This window comes from Branchiostoma belcheri, unplaced genomic scaffold (genome assembly GCF_001625305.1).
Source record: "Branchiostoma belcheri isolate BF01 breed outbred unplaced genomic scaffold, Haploidv18h27 scaffold74, whole genome shotgun sequence".
Taxonomy (NCBI): domain Eukaryota; kingdom Metazoa; phylum Chordata; class Leptocardii; order Amphioxiformes; family Branchiostomatidae; genus Branchiostoma; species Branchiostoma belcheri.
This window is the reverse complement of record NW_017804398.1, coordinates 792,406-814,673: the sequence shown is the minus strand read 5'-3', so window position 1 is coordinate 814,673 and position 22,268 is coordinate 792,406. Positions and strand designations below refer to the sequence as shown.

The 22,268-nt window shown below is 44.3% G+C and overlaps 2 protein-coding genes across 2 annotated transcripts; one reads left to right on the top strand and one right to left on the bottom strand.

The window, feature by feature from the left end:
• Positions 1-725: 725 nt before the first annotated feature.
• LOC109485264 lies at positions 726-18,342 on the top strand. The gene is made up of 4 exons (XM_019788739.1): positions 726-1,331; positions 8,666-8,746; positions 15,180-15,318; positions 17,385-18,342. The coding sequence occupies exons 1-4, from the start codon at positions 1,220-1,222 to the stop codon at positions 17,560-17,562; spliced, it is 510 nt and encodes a 169-aa protein (XP_019644298.1). The 5' UTR covers positions 726-1,219; the 3' UTR covers positions 17,563-18,342.
• A 605-nt stretch (positions 18,343-18,947) lies between these two features.
• LOC109485260 lies at positions 18,948-22,151 on the bottom strand. Its single transcript, XM_019788734.1, has 4 exons — positions 21,985-22,151; positions 20,558-20,843; positions 20,087-20,219; positions 18,948-19,815 (listed from the first exon to the last, which is right to left on the bottom strand). Exons 2-4 carry the CDS (start codon positions 20,827-20,829, stop codon positions 19,372-19,374), a joined length of 849 nt encoding a protein of 282 aa, XP_019644293.1. The 5' UTR covers positions 20,830-20,843; positions 21,985-22,151; the 3' UTR covers positions 18,948-19,371.
• Between the last annotated feature and the right edge of the window lie 117 nt (positions 22,152-22,268).

Below are 22,268 nucleotides of genomic sequence, written 5' to 3'. Positions count from 1 at the left end.
CCATGAGTGCGGCAAGTGATCCGAGTAAAATCCCCAATTCTAAGTCAAATGTTTTCCGCACAAACCGCATGTCTAAATGTGCCCATCTTAATGTGAAGAAATTGCGAGAAGGTGCATGACTGTGCCAAACGTTCTTCTGTGGTTAGTTTGTATTGTTAAGAGAACATCTTTTTCACCGAGCGATTTCAGATGTGTGTGCTACTTTACATGATTGGATTCAGACAAACGACTATGACCACTGGCATGTGTACAAGCCTTCAAAACCAACGTTCACCACCAGGCCAACTTACATAGTTTACCTGTACCTCCCACCAACTTAGTTCAATGCCCAGAAGTGGCATTTGGTCTTGCATTGGGCAAAGTCATTAACAAGAAAGTCGCCCAGGTATCGGCCCACCCCACCCCTCTCACTCGCGGAGCCGTAACCCTCCCCCCAGCGGCAGTAGCAGGGAGCGCGGCGCGGTGGGCCGGTCTCCGCGCTCCGGCCACTTGTTTTTCCCAGACGGGCACATCGATTTTCCAAGCGAGTGCATCCGCACGTGGATCTCCAGCCCACTAATCCACACGCCACTGCTAATGGGGAAGCGGCTATAGCGATACAGGCGGCAAGGACGATATTAAACGGTGATTGGAAAGATATAGAAGTTATTTCTCAGTGGGCGCTTTACTGTGGATTGGCTCTTTTCCCATGAGCGAGATAAAATCACGTGGTTTGAAGCCGAACCCTGTCATTTGACGTTTGGCGGAGACCGGGCGGGTAGTCTGCTAAAGGAGGTGGGAAAGGACGAACGGTCGCCCTTCGCGACGTCTTCTATCTTCTCACCCTTCTCGATCATCTACTCCACGTTTCCTTTGAACGCCGCAGCGCGTCCTGAGCGAACCTATCCCCAGCGCCCCTGCACGCCGCCGCATCACGCTGTTTGATTCCCTAACCGATGACTTCATCCCAACAGTCATTACAGTTTGTTATCGTCACCGGACCGGCTTAGACTGACGATCGCTCCGGAGTCGGACGTAAATGGACGTCACTGCGTCTCTCTGCCCGTGCACTGGCGCTGATGTTGGAGTGGAACGGACGTCATCAGTTCTACACTGTAGTTCTGGCCATCAGGCAGTTCTCTTGACTTTCTAATTACGACGTAGAGACAGTAGAGAAACCAAGAGTAACAGACAGTTGGTCTGAGAGTAGAGCCTGTTCTGAATATAGAATTGTTAAGACATGCTGTGTCGACTGAGAATAGATAGAACTGAGGCCTTAGGGTGGACCCTGTTCATCTTCTCCCACCTGTACTTCTTCACCACCTGGGCAGCGGCTGATTTCACAAGTGCAGGTAAGAGTGCCTTTGTGCTCTTTGTGCTCACCGTTTAACATTTTAGAACCCTTGTATGTTGAACATTTTAGAACTCTTGCTTGCTGTCTTAAACATAAGCAGCTGCATAATGCTATGGAGTATGTGTCATTCGGGAAAGTAGAAAGAGCAATTCTGATTTCAATGTACATTAAGCATTTGTAGTGACCCCGCGATTTCCTTGTAACGGCGAATTCCACGTACAAACCAAGCGTGGTCGGGCCGCGCCAAACGTAGCTGCCTTTTCCACTCGTAACTATCCGCGCCAACGCCGTAACACACCTGTTCTTAATGTCTCACTTGACGGCGAGAAAGTCCACTTGGATAGTCTCCAAGACAAACCGCACCGACACTAGAAGCACTCAGCATATTAATCATAACCATGATCGATACGGATTCCCCTGGTCGTGGAGTGCTCCCAAGAGTACAACAGCAACCGTCTTTTCAGCACCCTGGAGGGTGCCACAGACGCCTTTCATTCAGAATTTTATTTACACAATTTTACAATGTGTATAACCAACAGCAGGAGATGTACTAGCAGGATATCCATATACTGTGTGGAATGGAATACAAACATGCCGCAGCTGAACCTAATGCAGTATTTAAGGCATTTTTTCTATATGCACGTGAGGGCAACCCTTGTTAACGTGTCTGCTTTTAATGCGATCACTGACACTGTCATGTTTTATTCCTTCCCCTACACAGGAAAACATAAACTCTTCTGCCCATACCTCTTACCATAAAATTATTACTGTGACATGGAAGAACGCTTACGAATAGATACTGCACAACATTACCCTGGGGAATTACATAAAACATAGCTAGAGGAGTTGATGTTACATCTCGGACCATGCCTGAATTCACTACCAACTGTCTATAAGGGGATGTGAGTTAATTGTGCAGCCGGCATCTGTCAATGGCGAGGAATTTTATAAAGTTGGGATATACATTGTGCATCTTGTAATTGTCGAAACACACAAAAACGTCGTTGCGACAAATATCTCCACAAACGCTCCAGTAATCATCATTATCATAGTCATAATTATGTGCCGTTAGTATTTGATCCCGTGGGATTTAAAGAGGCCACATGATTAACAAAATTTGCTGTGTGCAGCGCACTTTAAACCACGCTGTCGTAGCTACCACAGCAGATAAGGCGCCCGATTCTTTGCTTAGTTATTCTCACAATACAGGTCTTAGAGAATGGACCGGCACGACACTAAGTGAAAGTGAAGAACAGGAAATAGAGAAGGGTGGAGAAACTGCCTGTCAGATCTTCTGTGGTGCCCCAACGGTCAAATAATTAGACTAAGTGACAGATGAGATAACAGGAGACAGAATCAAATATCACATCTTTAATATATCACAATAACGCCTACCTACGTATAGCACATGTATATCATGCACGCTTGCGCATATGCCCAGGACAAAGAGGAATGTATAACTTCATCACAGCTTCTGCGCTACCAGATCAGACATTGGACAGATTTATAAAATGCATTTACGTCTAGAATTACTGTTTTTCTCCTGTTCTTATGTGTGAAAAGTATGAAGATGAAGTTTGAATGTAAGGTGTTTTCCAATACAAAATGAATAAAACACCCAGTAAGTAAATAAATCGATAAAGCGTTATGATAACCCAACCTGAACGAATGAAGGGCCACTCAAAATGAACCCATGCACATTTTATTTCTCGTTATACGATACATGCCACTATTTACATGTCGTCTCTCAGGAGACCGCCTGGTTCCACCCGCCTGCTATAATCCCTCTGTCTGTACTGATCTGTGTGATCCTGATTACAGACGTACCGGTGCGGGTACCGTGAAGAGGGTTTCCCGGTCCCCCGGGAAATATCGACCAACGGGACCGCGTAGTTACCCGGGCAGTATCGTATCATGGGCACCACAAAGACGCGTCATGCGGCTGGTATTGTCATGGTTTTATGCGGAGAGTCTGACTAGATAGAGCGGTAATTTTCCCACAGCTGTCGAAGTCTATAGACGGTATTTCCAAGTGTGAATGGTCGCCATGGTACACGCATCTATAGCCTTCTACTTAATGATATCTAATCCTTCGCGAAGACTAACGTCTAGGGGAGTGCAGGTCCTGCCCCCGTGTCCCCGGGGATGGCAATGATGTAAAATAAACCTAAACGACAGTTCATGTACATGTGTGTAGAGTTGCGAATGGTGCACGCGTGAAGTGTACAATTCGCTCCCTCCGTAGCGGGGGTGAACATTAATTTCTGGGCGCTGAAACTCGTACAAAAGTCTCCATCTGTCTTCACGCCACCTCCTCACCCTGCTCTTTGTCGACATTTCCAGTCGCAGTAAATATGAACGCCGTGTGATGTTTGGTTTCCTGCTCTGCGATGACGAATAGCCTCCTTTCCTCTGAGCTGTTATATATAACCGTGGGTATTAAGGTAATCTATCAGACTAAACTTTGAATAATCCTTATTGTTTTCAGTCATCCAGTTGAATGATACTGCATTTTTCTTCACAGACAGGATTCAATTTTTCATCACATCGTGCAATTTTCAATTTCAAGGCCGCAAAAATATAAGCCTGCGAAGGGTTGAAAAGATGAATTGTCATATTAATTGTAAACGAAATCGATTGGAATGCCTTATTATCACTATTTGGATACGTTCCTTCGCACATACTTGCCATCGTCAACAGTTCCCACTTCCCCCTTCACACAGTTTTGGACCGGAAGAACGTGCATTGAGATGCGTTGGATGCGTTGGAAATATTTTACCTGACATGCCACTACGAGTGACATGTAGCTGGGCGCAATTCTTTGCATTTCGGGACTTCCATGCCCGCTCCCTAAAGGCCAGCCAGTATGATGGACCCGATGGCAAATCGGATGGCACCCAGGCTAGCTCAAATGACGCACCAGTTGTCGGAATCAATACCGGGGACGAGCATCAGCCCTCCCGCCGTCTAACCCCGCAGACTTCCGCTCCCATCGCCCAGCCTTCCGCCGCTCTGACGTGGGGGCTGATCTCACGGCGTGGGTGTGAGTCATGGTGACGACAGTCAAGGGCAATTACTGTCGTCCACGGTCATGCCACACGTGTGAAGCTGGCGTAAACGAGATTATATTAACTACTACGTCAACGCGTGGGGGGATACAGAGTGTGTCAAAACCAGAACGTCTATTTGCTTGGACTAAGTTATTAGAGGGTTCAGTGGAGCTTGACGAGTGCGTCTTAGAATTAACACACCTCCATGACGTTTCTTGCCTTGTGATCTGCATCTTCATTTAATTCTTTTAGACATGTACTAGCATTATTAGCATTAATCCTTAGCTGCCCTCTGTTCCAGGATCCCGTACCGGAGGTTTTGTAACCAGTAGTGTAACCCTCGTGCTTGAACCTAGTCCCATCCTCATGTTTGAGTGCCGGGGACAATGGAAGCCCTAAGTATCTGTCTTTTCCACTCCTTCCTGTCTCTAGCTCGGTGTGTGCGTGCCAGTGGTTTTCTCATCCACTACACAAACGGGATTTTAATTCTGTCATGACCCCACCATGCACCCCCACCACCAACGTACCACCTTAACTCACATAGATTATCTTTATCTACTCCCACCCCTCGTAAGACTTTACGGTAAGACATATACCGTTATCTCCGTCTTTATAACACACTCAGTATGTGCTAAGACCGCCTTGTTCATAACATCCTCTAATGTCACAAACATCCAGATCTTTATCAACCCATGACGCATTGGAAAGCCGGAACCTTTCTTTCCATGGTTCCCTCTTCACAATCACACGCACTGGGAGCCTCTTTCAACTTGAACAGCAGTAAAGAAACACTAAGACTTCGGTGATGAAAAATCATGTCAAATGCCAATTAATAAAGAGACCGTTGAACCAGCAATATTATTTATTATATACTTAACCTGTGAGGGATCATGGTTGTAAATGAATGTTCTTTCAGACCGTGTCTCATTACAGAGTTCACAACACAGGGGCGCACTTCAACTATAAATCAAACCACGTTTGAAATGGCTGGCCGTGCTTCTCCGGGGCCCGTTCTGTACCCGTCATTAGTTTGAATTACCCCAACATTTCGCCTCTGCAGTAGTTCGATGATTCTACGGAGCCACATAAGACGACCGGCGGGACTAAGTCTCATGAATAAAACATCCATCTTCACGCGTATTTGACTTGTCATTATGTGTGCATAGGCGTAATCAATGCATGAAACGTTGTTATGTGGTCGATAATCAAGCAACAGGTGAAAATCGATGATTTTTGCTTTTGAAGATGACAGACCATTTCGATCCGACGGGTGTGCAGATGGATGTGGATCAACCCGTTGTCTTGGGAATGACTTAGTACCCATTCCTGTGTAATTAGACGCAATTCTTAGCTCCTGTACATCAAATTGTCTACCACGAATTTGAAGAGTGATAATGCGAAATAAAGTTTCGATCCATCTATTCTGTTACCACATACACAGTCCATCCTCTTGTTCGGGCACGGTCACATCCGTCACACGATCGCAAACTGACTGTATTCTAGAATTACTCGTGTATGTGTCTTACAAAACTCTCCTGTCTTAAATCCTTGTCGGGGAGTGGTTCTGTCACGGCTTGCTTGAAAACACAAATACATCAGAACAGCCAAACTACTGTCACGACGACGAATGTGACCGCGACTTTAAGACATATGCGTGGAATTTTCTGCACGCTTCTGTAGTTTCGGTCTCCACTTTGAAACGGAATATTACAAAAATCTTGTCCTCAAAATGAACATTTGATGGAAAACCTTTACATGGAATGCGTGACATTGTCATATAGTTATACAACGACGTTAAAAGTTATATAAATTGCTTTCGGTATTTCGAGTAGATAACCTACCCATAAAGCAGCAATGCAAAGCTATATCTGTTTATTCCATCTTTTTTCCACATCAATGCTCCAATAATTAAAGCATTATCTATTGATCTGAGCTTTTCTCATTCTCTAGCTAGATATAATCAGGTGATATTTGATGCGCTCATCAGGAGTCGCATTACACATATGCCGAATAGCGTCAGAGCGCAAGGCTTACTATCGTATTCATAAAACGATTTCACGGAAAATGAATAGCCCTGTGAATGTAGGAGACAGGCGAGGCCGCGGTGGTCATCAGTATTCCATCAGCGGTGGGAGTTCCCTGGCCGGTGATTATACGTCTGTGGCCGCCGGATGGTCCCCGCTGCTCCCTGCACGGTGATTGCTCCAATAATCATCTTCATTTCAACAGCTGTTCAACCACAGTTCCAAGGTCCTCCCAAGGTCTTCCCCACCACTGTAATTGACTCGGCAGATCTATAGAGGACAGAGATATAGCTTTGGGAAGAAGACCGTTGTTTCGTCCTTGTATGAAATTTATCGTTTTAAAGACCCTTGTTATTTCACGTACTCGTTTCCGAGAAGCATGATATGGTATGGTACTGGTAGTGATGCATCTATTCTAACGCAACTATTTTAAAATCAAACAGAGGACTTCCAAGTTTTAAGCAGTGAAGACGGATGATAAAGGAGGCCAGATTTTATTGTGTTCTGTCATTTCGTACAATTTACTGAGATTATATCCTTAAGCTTGCTCGTCATACCTCGAATTACCCCAGACTTCGACTCTTAACTAGAAAGAATGCTCCAAAGCTGCTATTACCAAATGGCCCTGCTATGCTCTCTTACGTACCAATACTACGTCTGTCATTACTGTCAATGTCATAAGATCACCCGGGTTCCGCGGCCTCAGTTATGGCTACTCTCTGCTCATACCTATAAACGCTAACGGGGTAGCGTCTGGCCGCAGAAACCTTTATTGGCACGAGCTGAGGTATTCTGTTGACTTTTATCATCATGGCGAATGTCCACAGCCACCTCCAAATACAAGAGAGATGGTTTTCTAACAACCCGTGAAGGGTTTGTAATTTCCACCTGAAAGGTCAGCGGAGGCGAGTAATTTCCGATTCCCACCGCTAATCGTCCCATAACACATCCGCCAGCGTACATTCTGTGAGGCGGCTTCGTCCTAGACAGGGATCGCTGAGCGACCGTACAGCGACCAAATTGGATTTGTGTGACCGTTGATTTCATAATTGGAATATCATACAATATGAAAAAAACAAATCACTCATGACGTTAAAAATTCGCTCTTTATGAGGTTCGTTAAACGATCTGTCAAATGTTTGGTCACTCAGCGGTCGCAGCCTCCAGTGGAAAGGGAGTGTAATACAATAGAGATGTATTTCTGACAGCCCACTTCAGTATCCTAACGGCCATCTTCAAGTCATTGAGGCAGGTCAATCCCCTCCTCTCTACTGCCGGCCCAATCATCATAGAACACAGCCGGCATCGTTAGGTCTGCGGGATGGGCTTAGACCGGGTGAGTGCGCCTTCCCAATGATGTCTACACCCACCACACCACATCCAGAAAAAGGCAGACTTGCAAATTCCTGTTCCGTGAGACGTTCTGATCTTGTTTAGGCACCGCTCGTTGCACACATGATCCTTCATTTAGCGTGAAGACTAACATACGTAAAGACAAGTTGCAGTCAAAGCTGACGTCATAGCGCTCTCAGTCTTGTAGGGTGCTGTAGGATGCTGCGGCTAATCCAGTAATATTAACAGACGTTATGAGATAAGCTCAGTTACACAGGATTCAGCACTGTTGACCTTCAAATCATACCTTTATATGTTCCTTCATATTCCAATTATAAATTCAAGGGTCAGATAAATCCAATTTTGGTTGCACAACGGTCGCTCAGCGAAAGCCATGCCACGGTAACCGACACGCTACGGTTTGACTGACGAAGATACCTATGAACAAGTACACTCTGGTGAGACTTCAACAGTGGATATAATGAAACCTATTGGACGAGAACAAGAAAAGACACTATTATATCCTTCATTTGCAGCTTAATGTTGATTGTCTGGTGAGAACAAACCATCCATGTCTTACTCTGACGTCAGACCCCGCTCGTGCGTGCGCAGATTGGGCAGCCTTTATACCGGGATTAATTAACAATCGTATTACCAACTAAGTCACCGAGAAGGTGGTGACGTCTTATGTACTGACAACGATTACAATATTGCCACAGATGTATAAAACCATGAATAACAATTAATTAAAAAAAAAACTTTCAGCACATAGATGTATTCCATACCTTCAGTTATGCCTACAAAAGTGGATTGTACTATCATGTTTCACCTAAGGCAAGTTTACTATTATTTCTCATCAGGGAGCGTACATGTACACGCTTTCCTTGTGAATAAAATGTTCCCTTGTCAAACTTTCGTTCCTACAGTTGTCGGCAATGTGACGGACGTCTACAATGTTACCGAGGCGCCCACAGCGGTTCGCGATGCCGTGGTGAGAGATAAAACAGGTGGGTTTGCTTTCTTTTATCGTCATGATATTTTACGAAATCATATAATGTGACAAATCGTACCAACCAGCTAAGCTACAAACTAATGCACCACTTCCCTTTCAGCCCTGCGCAGCAAAGCACTTTAGCTAATTTTGTTGCAATTCAAATTTTGCCTCATGAAAGCACATTAACAACAGATGAATAAACCATGGATTTGGTATTATTGCAATTAGTTACAGTATTTTAAACCAGGAAAGAGAGAACGTTGATAAGCAAATACAAATGAAAATGATCTGAATAATTGAAATGCCATCTGGAAAAGTGGTTTAGTCAAAGTTTTGAACAAAAACAAAGAGGTCTATTTTCGCGGCAATTTCTCAATCAATGAAATTAACCATTGGAAAAGTCACAAAAAATTTCGTGTCTTGGATATGACGGATAATTCAGCATCATATTTCACAGTGGCCATGGCGTCACGTGTGAATGACATACGATATCCGGGTATATGGTAACTTTCTGGACCAAAAGATTGCAGACTTCTGGGACTTGGGCTATCATGTAACTTTCCCCTTTGGCTCCCAGACCTTTCACCTCCTCTCATCTTTCAATAACCCACGTGCTGTCAAAGTTCTCTGCGCAGACAGACAAACAAATCCACGCGCTCAGCAACGCAAAGGAATACTTCTGGGTAATATGTGTAAAGAACGTTAGGGAATATCATATTAACTAGAATCCCACTATCACATAACCGGACCAGACCTAGCCTAAAGGTGTCTTTAGTAGAAAATATGCCTCATTTTCTCTTTCTGTTTCTTTACTCACATTGGTTGTTATTCTAAGTCAAAAATCCCACTATCACATAACCGGACCAGACCTAGTCTAAAGGTGTCTTTAGTAGAGAATATGCCTCATTTTCTCTTTCTGTTTCTTTACTCACATTGGTTGTCTGGTCGTATTATCTGAAATCGAAGGGTGTGCGTCTCGTCCTACACGGGTCATGTGCAAGCCCCAATTACTGATATATCGCGATAAAATATTGATGAGATTTACCGGGAACATCGCATTGGTATCGACGTTCCTGACCCCTGTTTGCACTGTAGCGTGGTATTGGACTGATACACACAAATGTGGCGACAGGTTCATCCAGTGTAAAGCACATCGATCAGCTTTGCGCCAGAGGTGTACATCGGCAGGTGTTTACGCAACCACCTCCAGGTGTCCATGTGTTTACCTGTGGTCTGTACGTCATCAGGTGTTCATGTACTCACCTGCCGAGTCTAGTACGTCATCAGGTGTTCCTAGTGTACTCACCTGCCGAGTCTAGTACGTCATCAGGTGTCCGACAGAGTGTGCACATCACCAGTATCTTTGTGAGGCTTTTACCAAGAAAAATCCCTTCATTCGGCGCGGTCACATTTGTCGTAGGTCGTCGTATGATTTGGATATCGTGGAATTTTCAAGCAATCTGTGTCAAAAAGAACCAACCACTGATAAGTACCTAATATAGCCTTTACCGTCACAAGACAGCTGAAGTTTGTACGACACATACGAGACTGTCCCAAGAAGACATTTAGTTTAGGATCGTACGACGATCGTACGACGAATCTGCCCGGGCCCTTGCCTAACTCGGCTGGCGTGAGTGAGTAATGGGTGGATTGTATTTCTAGTTATGGGAGAGCCCATCAACTTTGTGGCACCTTCAGCCCCACAATCGATACCATCCATCGATCGGACGAAGCCACTAAATCGCTCTTTGTGAATTCCCACAGGTCGGTTACATTTCCTGACCTGTGACTGGCTGTCCTCGGATTGTGATTGTAGCCCCTTCCCTCTCACCACGCTTGACAAGCTATCATTATGAAAGATATTGATTTGCGGAGAGGTCTTGTCATTGATTTGTGCCACTCATCACATTGGACACAAAGGCTTCAATTTTTAAGACTGCGAAAACATGCTCTACGCTCAACATGGTAAAACGTATTTGTTTTGAAGATGTTAAATAAAGATTTGTTACCGGAATGAAAGACTTGCAAAGATCGATCTAGAAAAAACGCCAGTTCAAAAGTTGATCGTGAGAACGGTCATGGGATCTCATAAAGATTCTATTCGACGGCCTGTGTACATGCCTTACATATTGTGATCGCGTTTGCGCCCTCGCAAGACAGGGTCCTGTGTGACTTGCAAACCATAGATTAGGTGCCTTATCCCAACAGTCGATGCCGTTTATGCCAAAGTCATAAATACTAAAATGACTGATTGCAGTGCTAAATGAACCTTATCACAATCGCATGTTAAAGCCCTATCTCACGTGGCTAAGCATTTGTTTTATGTGTTACCAGCTTCAAGTGACTCTTTTTCAGGTCAAAACGCAGTGATGATCATCTTCACTCTTTACATTACAAGTGTTGCTCATGTGTGGACGGGTACATCAGTGATATTACATTATCAATGTGTCGGATCTTGGGAGCTTACAAGAAGATTTTGTCGATGCCAAGATCGCATGCGTTATAAACATAAATACCATGATAACTAATTGCAATGTTATCAAAACTTCGAATCTCGTCTCCATCTATCCTATGCTAAAAACCTACGAAAATTCTCCACAATCTTTAGACTTAGCTTTGAATGATTTCTTAATATCCTTACAAAAGGCTGGCCAAAAGTGCTTATCCCTACGTTGTACGAAAAATCATCGTGGGAAATGTAAGAACCAAAAGGACAAATTTTTATCGTGTCTCACATGTACCAGGGCGTGCTGTTTGGATCTGTTACAGGATTGGGCGTCATTGAGAAAAGAGGAACAGGACAATTCTTAGCGGCTTTTGCCATTCAGCCTAACTGTTCTGCAAAGATAGAACTGCAGTACAGTACATTTAAGAACAGGTCGTGTTTTATTGTTTTTCTTTCACTTTGATCAATTACAAATGGTTCCCTCCGGAAGTGACCCGGAAGCAGGGGCAAACCACCATCAATTGGCCGAGCACTGTTGTCAATAACTCCAACTGCAGCGTAACTCGAACTTCGCGCCGAACTTCGATTTGGAACAAGGAGAATTAGGTCATATGTCTACTAATGACACTGACAAAATTACGTATCTGGACATTGGGCGTTTTTACATTGCACTTTCCATCAAGGAGGATATTGGAAACGCGTTTCTCATGTTATCGATCATTGGACACAAAAATTGCAATTGTGTCACACTTACCTTTACTGAGTAGTGGGGTCCTTATTGATTCCTGGGCGGTCCGTCAGAAGTCCTGCCCTCGTTTTAATTTGATTTTTGAGAGAGTTGAAAAGTGTGAGTGAGTGAGTGAGTGAGTGAGTGAGTGAGTGAGTGAGTGAGTGAGTGAGTGAGTGAGTGAGTGAGTGAGTGAGTGAATATGTACGTGTGTGTGTGGAAGGGGGGTGGGTGGGGTCGTGTTTGTGATAAACCTGTCCAATGCACCGTCTATCTTGAGGAATACTTTAGGAAGTACCACTGCACGAAAAGTTGGATTTACCAATGGTTGTAAACTCGGGTAATGTTGACTATGTACACAGTATCTGGCTTTACAATGGTAGTAAATAACGATCAATTGCAGCAATTTCCTTTACAACCGTTAAAAGTCCGATATTATCGTACTTGACTTTTATTTACTGACATTGTAAAGTTCAGAAGTGTTTATTAAGAAATACAAAGTAAACATTACCCAACTATACTGGCCCGGTAAATCTAAGTTTTCGTGCAGTGTACGATTCAGGCCTTCAATGAATCTCTCTTTTAAAGAGTTACTCTCTCTTTCTCTTTTAATGTTTTTCCTTTACATGGTGTATTTATGACTCAAACTCTCCATACGCTCTTCACTATCAAGTGTCTCTTCTATCTAATTTCGTCACACAGTACCGCCGTCCTATCAAGCTTACATCGCCTAATTACGTTGGATCAATTGAACCTCCAATTTGGGGATAAACGTGCATCTGTCTCATCTATCTTGGTAGCGTTAATCACGTTATTGTTAATTCATGCTGTGTTTATGACTTGAAAACAAGCTAAAAGGATCTCTAAGCTGGTAATGGGGACAAGTATTGCAGACGCCACAAAACCAAAGGCTGTCTGAGTTTCCAATCATTTGTTCCAGCTGTAAAATGGGATCTGTCCTTTTAATGAAATCACGTGAAATAGAGGCAATAGCTAAATGGTATTGAACGTTTGTAATGAAAGATGGAGGAGGTAGCGTATAGGTCGATTAGCCTATTGAAAAACGAAAAAACTGAAGTCTCACAGTAATGCCTTTTAATTTGTGTAATAGGTGACTTTCAAGTGTTGCACATTTGTTCTGAAATTTCATTATGTACTGACAAGTCAGCTCGGTATTTGTAACCTTATTAGGAGTTAGATATGTACTTCAGTGGAAACCACGCAGCCATAGTTAAAATAGCTGTTGTGTTTTTAAAGCCGTAAAATGAATTGTTGATGCCTTCCTTCTCAAGGTCATGCATTATCATTCACGGCGTCAGTCATAATTCTATTTTAATATCAATACCCTGCATGTTTCATGTTGGTCTAAAACTATCCAAAATCCGATGCAGATCAATTTTGGTGTTTCATTTCTGCCACGTCAGTCGGCCCCTCTCCGCCGCCTGACAGCGGATCGATCACCCCGGCCGGCGGGAGGTTAATTAAAACCGAGCGGCACAGTTTCCGCGAGCTGACGTGTGCGCGCTGCTCGCTGTCCGTACACGCCGAACATCTGCGCGGGATCCACTTATCGCGAGACTGGCCGGGCATGGGCTGATTGATAACGTCTAACCAACTACACAAGATTGGGGACTTTATCATCTAAACTTACTGAAGGAGTTTACTGATATATCACTGTGATTGCATTAACAACAAAGGGGAATAGAGACAGACTCAGTGCAGGTCTTCTGACGTTTCTTTTGATGTCTTGATGAATGACAATTGCAGTTAGTTGATTGCACATTCCCAAGTATAAGTTTAAAAATGTAGTATATGTAATCTAGCAGCTCTGAACATGTAATTATAAGAAGGCATGCCAGCTCCCTGTGAATAGTTTGCCTGCGAATACTTCAAAGAACTTCCAATTACTACATTCCGAAAGGTCAATCGCACTTCTTTCGTCCTCTACTCGTATAAAAAAACACAATTAAAACAGCATGGCAATATCAGCAAAGACGGAATCTACCCCAAGGCATTATGGGTAATCGATGAAACATGGCGCCATGTGTAAAGTACAGCTTACGTTATATTGATAAAAGACTGACTCGTTATGAACTTTTCGTTATTACTTTGTTAGAAACGAGAGTGCACGTGAGCGTGTTTATGTCTAGATTTCTGTTCACTCATGATCGTAAAATGTTTCGTTGCCTTTTTTGTATCTTGTTGGAAGTGCAGCTGATAGCACATAATAAATAGTCACAAGAAACGTATGAGCGAAGTTGTGACTGCCTGTAGTCTAGTTCCACATATCACATCAGTTGTGGTACATCCGACCGGGTCAGACATTTAACAGAAGAGAAAAGAATTGAACACTTCCGAGTTTCTACTAGTATGGATCATATACATGTATGTGCCCTCAAGTGTTTGCTGGTACTTCCTGTCAACTGTTTTCCGGTTTCAATCATGTAGGGGGACAGGTTATGCGTTTGTTTCACCCCATTACAGCAGCATTAGAGGGAAGGCGCTTCAAACTTGTGCCCTTTCCGACACAGATAGCGACTAATCTATAAATAGTCACAGCGTGAAGCCTATCTCAGGCCAAAGGTTACCCTGCTTTCTCACAACCGGTGGACCAGCATTCCTGATCGCTGGTTCACGTATTGGTATTCTTTACTCTCCTCTCCGGGGAACCAGAGCACAGGTGAAATTTGCCAGCGCAGGATACGCAACTTCGGTGCAGTATCGTCGTGTTTCCAGGCTAAAACATTGACAGCATCATCTGTGCATTATGACTAACAGCCACCTTTTCAGCACCATGGAGAGGATGAATGTTCCAAGAGAGAAAGGAAATACAAAAGATCCCTAGCAAATACATCCATCTATTTCTACTCTGTCTCGATATCCTGCATTGCATTACGATGTGTTCCATTATAGTCCATGGGCCAGAGGAGATATTGGTATTAAAAGGAAAGGTAAAGGTAGCTCCATAGCATTTTTGAGCCCATAGGCTTGCTAATGTCTAGAGCACGCTATTGGAGCCCATTACTTTTCTTTCGACTTCCTTTTAGCTCCCTAACCGAAGCCAGGTACTCATTTTATATCTAGTTGGAGTGATGAAAGTCGATCGTGTTAAGTTATGTGCCTTTCCCAGGGACACAACGTCTAGCCAGGAATGTCAGGGCGCGAACCCGTAAGCTCTGGATCGCGTATCCGCAAGCCCTAGTCACTCGGCCCCTCGACGCCACAATTTTAAAGTGCGTAACATTAAATATACACTGAATCTGTACTTTCCAGACCACACGAGGAAGGCTGCGATCCACACGTCCAGAGACAGCGGCAGGCACGTCCCCAGCCTCCGCCAGATCGTCACCATATTCGAGATTCTGGCTGTGGTCGCCGTCTTCACTATTCTGTTCTCCGCTACAGCCAGCAGGTGGGTGCACGTCTCCGAGTTTATTAACTCGTGTTATTTATATTACACCTTTTTATTGTGTCTCATTACATTGCTGTTGGGAACTTTGCTCCTTGTAGAGAACATGATTTGTGACGTGGATTATCCAGTACTTAGAAGCTTAACTCATGTTTTACAAGCGTAATCTTAAAAGTCATTAAGTGGTACATAATTCACAAGCTTACGTTGGCGTACCAAATCGTAGATTTCAGACTGTCAAAGCCACAATCACAGAAGCTAGGCCAGGTAGAAAAATATACTATTTTCGTATTGTGGACGTACAGAAATACTGTAGACTGGCTTTGAAGATAAGGCAGACAAGTACTCAGTAGATGTGTCAAAGCCGCCCCCCCCCCTCGACTCCGCCCATGGCCACCTGACATTCCCTGTCCTTCGGCAGCGGACTGTTCTAATGACCCACCTGTGCACAGCGCATCGAACGGAGCGGCCAGCCGAGCGTCCCAGTCCTCTAAATACCAATTAGTTTGCAGTTTCTCCATTTGCAGGCGCCGTGGAATGGCTCGGATCCATTTGGCAGTATATTGAAGCGCCCCGTAATGGTTTTGACGGTGACCTTAAGAGATGCATTGTCAGCTGATATCCCCCTCTGTGTGGGAAATGAAATAAAGCGTAAAATCAATGTAACGTCTGGAGGTCGTGGATGGTCGTTGGGAAGGATTTACCTCATTCCTGTGGGAATTAGGAACGCGTCAGCGAGCTTCTTGGAACTACGAAGCTTTGCGTCGATGCAGGTCATAGGAAGCAAATCTATCGTGGCTCTTTCCTCGCCCGCGCCGCAGTTTCAAAGTGTTTCATGTGTTAGCTAGCCTGGAGTCCAGCCCTTAGAAGTTATACCTTCTCCGAGCTACCTCCGCTCTGTAGGCAGATGTGATGATGTAGCAGACGTGATGTTGCACATTCTCGCCATCGTATTAGGAACATTGAAGATAACGTCAGGCCTTCAGTGACTTTTGATAGAATCTGAGGTAAAGGTTAAAGGTTTTCCTGTCCTAAAAGCGTACCAAAGAAAGGTGATACCAAACAAAAAAGGATGGTACTTTTTTCGGAATGAAAACATGTAAAAGAGAGGTGTAAAGATTCAAGATTTATGTTGAACGCCAATAGGACACATACACAGGTCCAGGTACTTTTTACAAGTCCGCGCACATCTGGCCGGAGAGTCGCCTGCCATCGATTTTCAATGGCAGTCTTTGCTTTAATAAATGGCCAGAAGATATACAAGCAGAAACATGAATGCAGGTGAAATACACAGCTGAGACCAGTAGCCAGTAGCACGGCACTCCCCACCAAGGGCCTTGGCAAGGCCTCTTTGTATGACTGAAACTACCAAGTCTCTTTGGCATTTCTGGATTATCCAAAGGCAGCGCAATCTCGACACGTGCCTAACACGTTAACAGCACAATTGGATTATTTCTATATCGATAGAGGGTTAATTTTCGCGTCTTTAATACGCCTTCCTCAAAAGCTTAAGCTGTGATACGGATTTATTTGATACTCATTGCGACGTTTTGAGATTCCTTCTACACTGTCAAACAAAAATGTTTTGGTCCTACTTCTGCGAGGCAAATGTTCGCCTTACAAGACAGGTGGTCCTCATAACTGTCAATCTTTCTCCTTGTTGAGCCCCCGGGGGTGGTATATACTGGCCAGCATGACACGTGACACCACGTGCGTGCCGGAGAGATGGTTCCACAGGGATTTGTCGTCGGCACATCGTAGAGATACGGTCTGAACCCGGGACCTTCCGGGCAGGCCAATCTGTCACGAGCCGTGACTCACGATCACTGATCTGCAGTCTTCGGAAGATCAAAGCAAAGATGAGGAAAAAAGTAGGGCACGTTCTGGAGTTCCTCATGGCAGTTTTGCATAACAGCATTGCTAAGCAGAGGTTCCTTCTCATAGCTTACAACATCTTCTTTCCCTGAAAGATGTCATGATTATTGCCACCAAAGGTAGATGCATAGGCGCTTATTACATCGCTGTGTCTCTGATATGTAAAACACTGAAGAATTTTTCTTGTTTATCAGGAGAAAGAAGCCACAGAAGAGAAGAAAGCCACGCATTGTGAACGACTTGACCTTGAGACTGGAAGACCTGGAGAGGGTTGGATTGCATCTTGACCCCGAATTGTCGAGGAATCAGTTCACTGTCCTGCCGAAAAACGACAACAACAACTACCTCCCGGGACCGACCATCATGGTGTAGTAGCTGCACTCTGCTCCGCTTGATGGCGCTGCTGAGAGTTGGACTTGATACTCACACGGCGTTGTAACAAAATACACTCGATTTTGATAACAGCAGATGTTGTGTTTGGATGAACGTCTTCCTATGTAACGATCTCGCATGCTTTTCGCTATCTCATCGATATAACAGCATGGTTAAGTAGAACTCTCTAGACCCAATGACATGCATATAGTGAATTATGTAGCCTCCAAAAAAAACTGACAACTGATATGCCATATCATCGGACAAAAAAGCTAGAGAAGCTCGAGTCTTTGAGCCTGCTAAGGAGGTTAGTAAACATTGGAGTTTACGGTGATGTATATATGTACAGTACATGTAGTATTGTATGTATGTATGTATAATAATGAAATATAGGTAGAGCTGTGCCATGTCATTATGAGCGAGGAAGTGTATACCAAGGACACGAAATAGTATTTTTGTGATTCCCGATTCATATCACTGAGTAGTGCCATTGTGTGTAGTCGGATAGTTAGGGTGAAAACCGTTATAGCTTCAACATGACGTAACTATGATAATGTTAATAACTATGCAGTTTTCAACATACAAACAGTGAGAAAAGACAACTTGTACATCTATACTCCTCATTGGATAACTACGATTTTTATTCAAACGTTGTGGACTATACAGCCACAGAAGATGCTGTTCTTCAAGGGTCCGAGACTGGACTGCCAATGACATTCAAATGCTGAAGCTTCCCGATAAGTTGAAGCTTAGGTAAGAACAGATTTAAGGATCCTGAAAGGGTGTATTGGTTGTGATAAGATACTTCCCATGAATGGCGTAGGCACAGTGCATGTACCAATTGAGATGGGGCAATTTCCTTGTATGCAGTAACCAGCATTTTACTATGGACGAAGCAAGTGCTGTTTGGTGACAACTAGGGCCTAGCGCGTATGTTGGAATTTCTGTACATAGGCCGAAAACACACAAAGACAGGTCCTATGGTCGCTAGCAAGTCAAAGTGTAGCAATCAACGGTAACTACCGTAATTTTGATTCACGAGGCAGCGAGTTCTATGGTAGGTTGTCGGTAGCATCCTTTGTGACACTGGTGTTGAATCCGATCGCTATTGGCTTTCACCAAAGACTAGTTCAGTTGAATGTAACATTACAGGAGACGTGGAGAGAAAGATTCGAACTGTGCGTCAATAACCACACCCGCCATGTAACATTGTGACTATACTCTGTGTAGGAAGGGTGGAAGGATACTATTATATTATGACCAAGTAGTATCCCGAAAAAATTAAATGATGAGTGAACATAACGCCAGTAGCATATGTAAATGTAACCTACCTTACTGACATTACATTGACATACAATTGTATGAGACAAAATGACGACAATACGACCAGGACCTCATGCGGTGTATTGAGGTTGTGCGGAGTTGCCAGACTAAGTTACAGAGTACCTATACAGTTAATGATATGTTTGATCCCACTATGCACTTGTAAATGAGATATTCTACAGAAATCGTTTTACTGATAGATACATAGCTGTAAATAAGTGCACACATGCAGTCACTTGACAACGAATAAACAGCAAGTGTCATATAGAGAATCACATTGATAGAGAACATCCTAGCAGCTCGTCTGAACTATTTCCATATCTTGTCCATAACCAAGCGATGTCGATATAAGACGATAGGTAACATTGTATAACAACGTTATCTTTTATTTACAAGTGGGAACTGGCCATGGGGCGTGCTTGGCGTGTGCTTGGATCTCCTGACGTAGTTTTCCTTAGTATATCTACTGTGGTGACGACTGACATTTCAAGTGGACGTTTTGCTGCTCTTCCGCCGTTTGTGCGGTGACTTCTTGCCGCCTCTGATGGTCCGATGGGCAGACGTAGCGGTGCTTGTGGTGTGTATGGGCTGAAGTCGGTCTACCTTGAAGACTTTGCTGTCCGTGCGAGGGTACGGCACGCCTGCTGCCGACACTGCCAGCTTCGGCAAGCTGTTGCCAGTGTTAGGCAGAACGGTCGGTGACGCTCGCCGGCGTTTGGAGTTGCTGCTGCTCTTTCGTGCCCTTTTCCCTGACTTCTTGTGATGTTTCCCTGACTTCCTGTGCCGCATGGACTCGTCAGAAGATACAGGCGGGAAGCCGGAGGTACCTGGGATGAGGAGGGTGCTGCAGTGCTGAGAGGAGTCTGCTGACACGAGGGTCGGTAGGTAGGAACAAGGTCCGCTGTATTTAGTGACCAACGTCGAACTTTTCTAGGATTAAAAAAAAATCTTACTGTCAGCTGAAAAGAATACGTGACAACTGACAAAGCAGCAACAACGAGAAATAGCAGATTTCAGACTTGTGTGAACTATTTTGGGTTTTTAAGACCTACCAATACCCCATTTCCCGTGTCTTTCCCCACCCACGTGCTAGCTGTCAGCCTACTCTGTTCAAACAAACGAATAGACACACATAAACCCACAGTCACCCAAGACAATATTTCCCAGCCCAGTCTGTCTTGTTTCACCTTCAATGTCTGACCTTGTTCCTGGCCCTGTTCTTTGGATCAGTCAGATCAGGTCCCATCATGGCGGTCACCTCCTTACAGCGGATCATCAACTGCTTGTACTCTGGCATCTCCCTCCCGTCCTCCTGCGCCGCCTGCCGCGAATACCTGTAAGTGCAGCAGTAGGACAAATTGCCAATTCAAACTGCTCTCAGACAAACCGATTGAGGTAGGCGTAATCACTGTTTGACGTGATAGTAAAGCGTCCGTCACATACACATTCAGCTCAGGACCTTCCCATGATTTGTTCCCGACCTCGCCCAACCAGGGTGGTTTTTGAACCCATTCCTAACCAAATGCATGGTGACGTTTACACCGAACGTTTCTGATCCTGATGAAGGGAACTAAGCGTCAGTATATCTAAAAGGACAGGACAATTCTACAGATATGATCAGTTTTGAATGACAAGTTATTCGGTTACGGAAGAATAAGTAAACACCATGTACTTGTCTCTGGGGAGTGCCCCTAGCGGTGCCAGTCCTAGTTTGTTCAGATCAGGCGGGTGGAAGTGCGTGCCAGTGCAGCCACACTGCGGACTGTCCTGGGAACTGCAGGCGGGCCCACCTGCCACGCCGCCAGGGGAGGACACGCTCTGCTCCTGGTGTTCGGATGCTCGGGAGGACGCCGGCGCGGAGGGCTCGTCAGGAGTCCGGATCAGTCCGTGCAACGGATCCGGATAGTTCCTTTCTGGACAATTCCGGTCTGATGGTGATGTCATAGCTTCTCTGTATGCTGTTAAGGAAGGAGGACATCGCACAGTTGAAGCATCAGACATTTGGAAAAATATAAGCAACAATGATTTTTGTGTATTGGTCGAATATACAATGTAAAGTAATGTTGAGACCATTTCTGACTTACCATTTCCCGTTTCTAACTGTCGCCAAACTTTAATAACTATATATGTGCATTCACATACGAAGTTAGATGTGGATACATCTGTATAAGCAGGGGTCATACATGTTACCTTCATGCAGAAATAAATGATATTTCATATGATGTGACGGCAGTAAAATATGTGAAAGGGGGAATTTGTGGAAATATGAATCGTAAGATACATGTACTAAACAGCACCCTGGATCATAAACACCACAGCTTTGGCATCTTTATACATGTATGTGCACTTTAGCTTGCCCCATCTTCTCACTGACTATTTCTGTCAAATCCACACAAAGGTCACATTTCTGCACCTGGTAGTGTAAGTGAGCAAGCTGGTCTCCGCCTACACTTGACCTCACTCACCCGTGCCACAGAACCACGTGCCGGCACCCACGCACTTCAGGTGACGACACTTTCTTATAAACATCACTGCAAAGTTGCGTCTAACGAGTCACCGTTTCCACAACATCAGCGGTAAGCTCCGGTCGAAGCCTTTACTGAGCCCACTTAAAATTGGAGGGCACGCCGTTCGATGGCTTTTGATACGCGTATACGGGCTCCGCCTTTCCCCCCACTATTGGAAATGGCCTTTGCGAGTTTTTTTTGCCTTTTTCTAATCGTGTGTGAGTTTATAATTTTAACCTAAATATCACACGAAGAGAGACAGGATTCAACTGGACATTACTTTTAGGGCATAAAAAAGAACAGCTCAATCTTCAAGTACTAACGATTCATATTCGTTTAACGTTAAGATCCAGAGCTAGTGGCCTGTGCATTGGTGATGTGGTTGATTCCTGTATCTTCCCTATATGCATGTTGACTATTAAGGTGGGTCATCACAATTAAAAATTCCTCAAAACTCTGTATTCTGGGTGCGAGAAATGTAAAAAAAAACAACTTTCACCTTGTCCTCAGTACTTGACGCTGAGATCAGGTAACGTTGACTTGTAAACAAACGTTTAACGCTATATCTACAAGTTACTTAATCCGTACTTACGGAGAGGCGACGAGTGTTTTATGGAAGACAGCGGAGTCTCTCAGTCTGTTTCTTCCCGTAGCTAGTGAAGACAACCTCTCAACAGATCAGTCCGGCGGTGATCTGAGAGGAAAAGAAGAACCTGTGATTTGTAGAAAATACAAGTAAGTGCGTAGTTCTCGAACAAGTTCGCGTTGCCACATGAAATAATGACGTCATGAAGGCTATTTGTAACGTACAGACATGGCGCGCATGCGCCCTAATGGTGTGGAAAAAGACTAGATTTACCGTAAAACGAATAACAT

Bases quoted from the DNA above. Each gene is read 5' to 3' on its own strand.
- LOC109485264 (XM_019788739.1), top strand. From the start codon at position 1,220: ATGCTGTGTCGACTGAGAATAGATAGAACTGAGGCCTTAGGGTGGACC. The intron at 8,747-15,179 runs GTGGGTTTGCTT...TGTACTTTCCAG, and splicing joins CGTGGTGAGAGATAAAACAG to ACCACACGAGGAAGGCTGCG. The intron at 15,319-17,384 runs GTGGGTGCACGT...CTTGTTTATCAG, and splicing joins TTCTCCGCTACAGCCAGCAG to GAGAAAGAAGCCACAGAAGA.
- LOC109485260 (XM_019788734.1), bottom strand. From the start codon at position 20,829: ATGACATCACCATCAGACCGGAATTGTCCAGAAAGGAACTATCCGGAT. The intron at 20,220-20,557 runs GTACATGGTGTT...CTGCACTTACAG, and splicing joins GGGGCACTCCCCAGAGACAA to GTATTCGCGGCAGGCGGCGC. The intron at 19,816-20,086 runs GTCAGACATTGA...TTTTAATCCTAG, and splicing joins AGAACAGGGCCAGGAACAAG to AAAAGTTCGACGTTGGTCAC.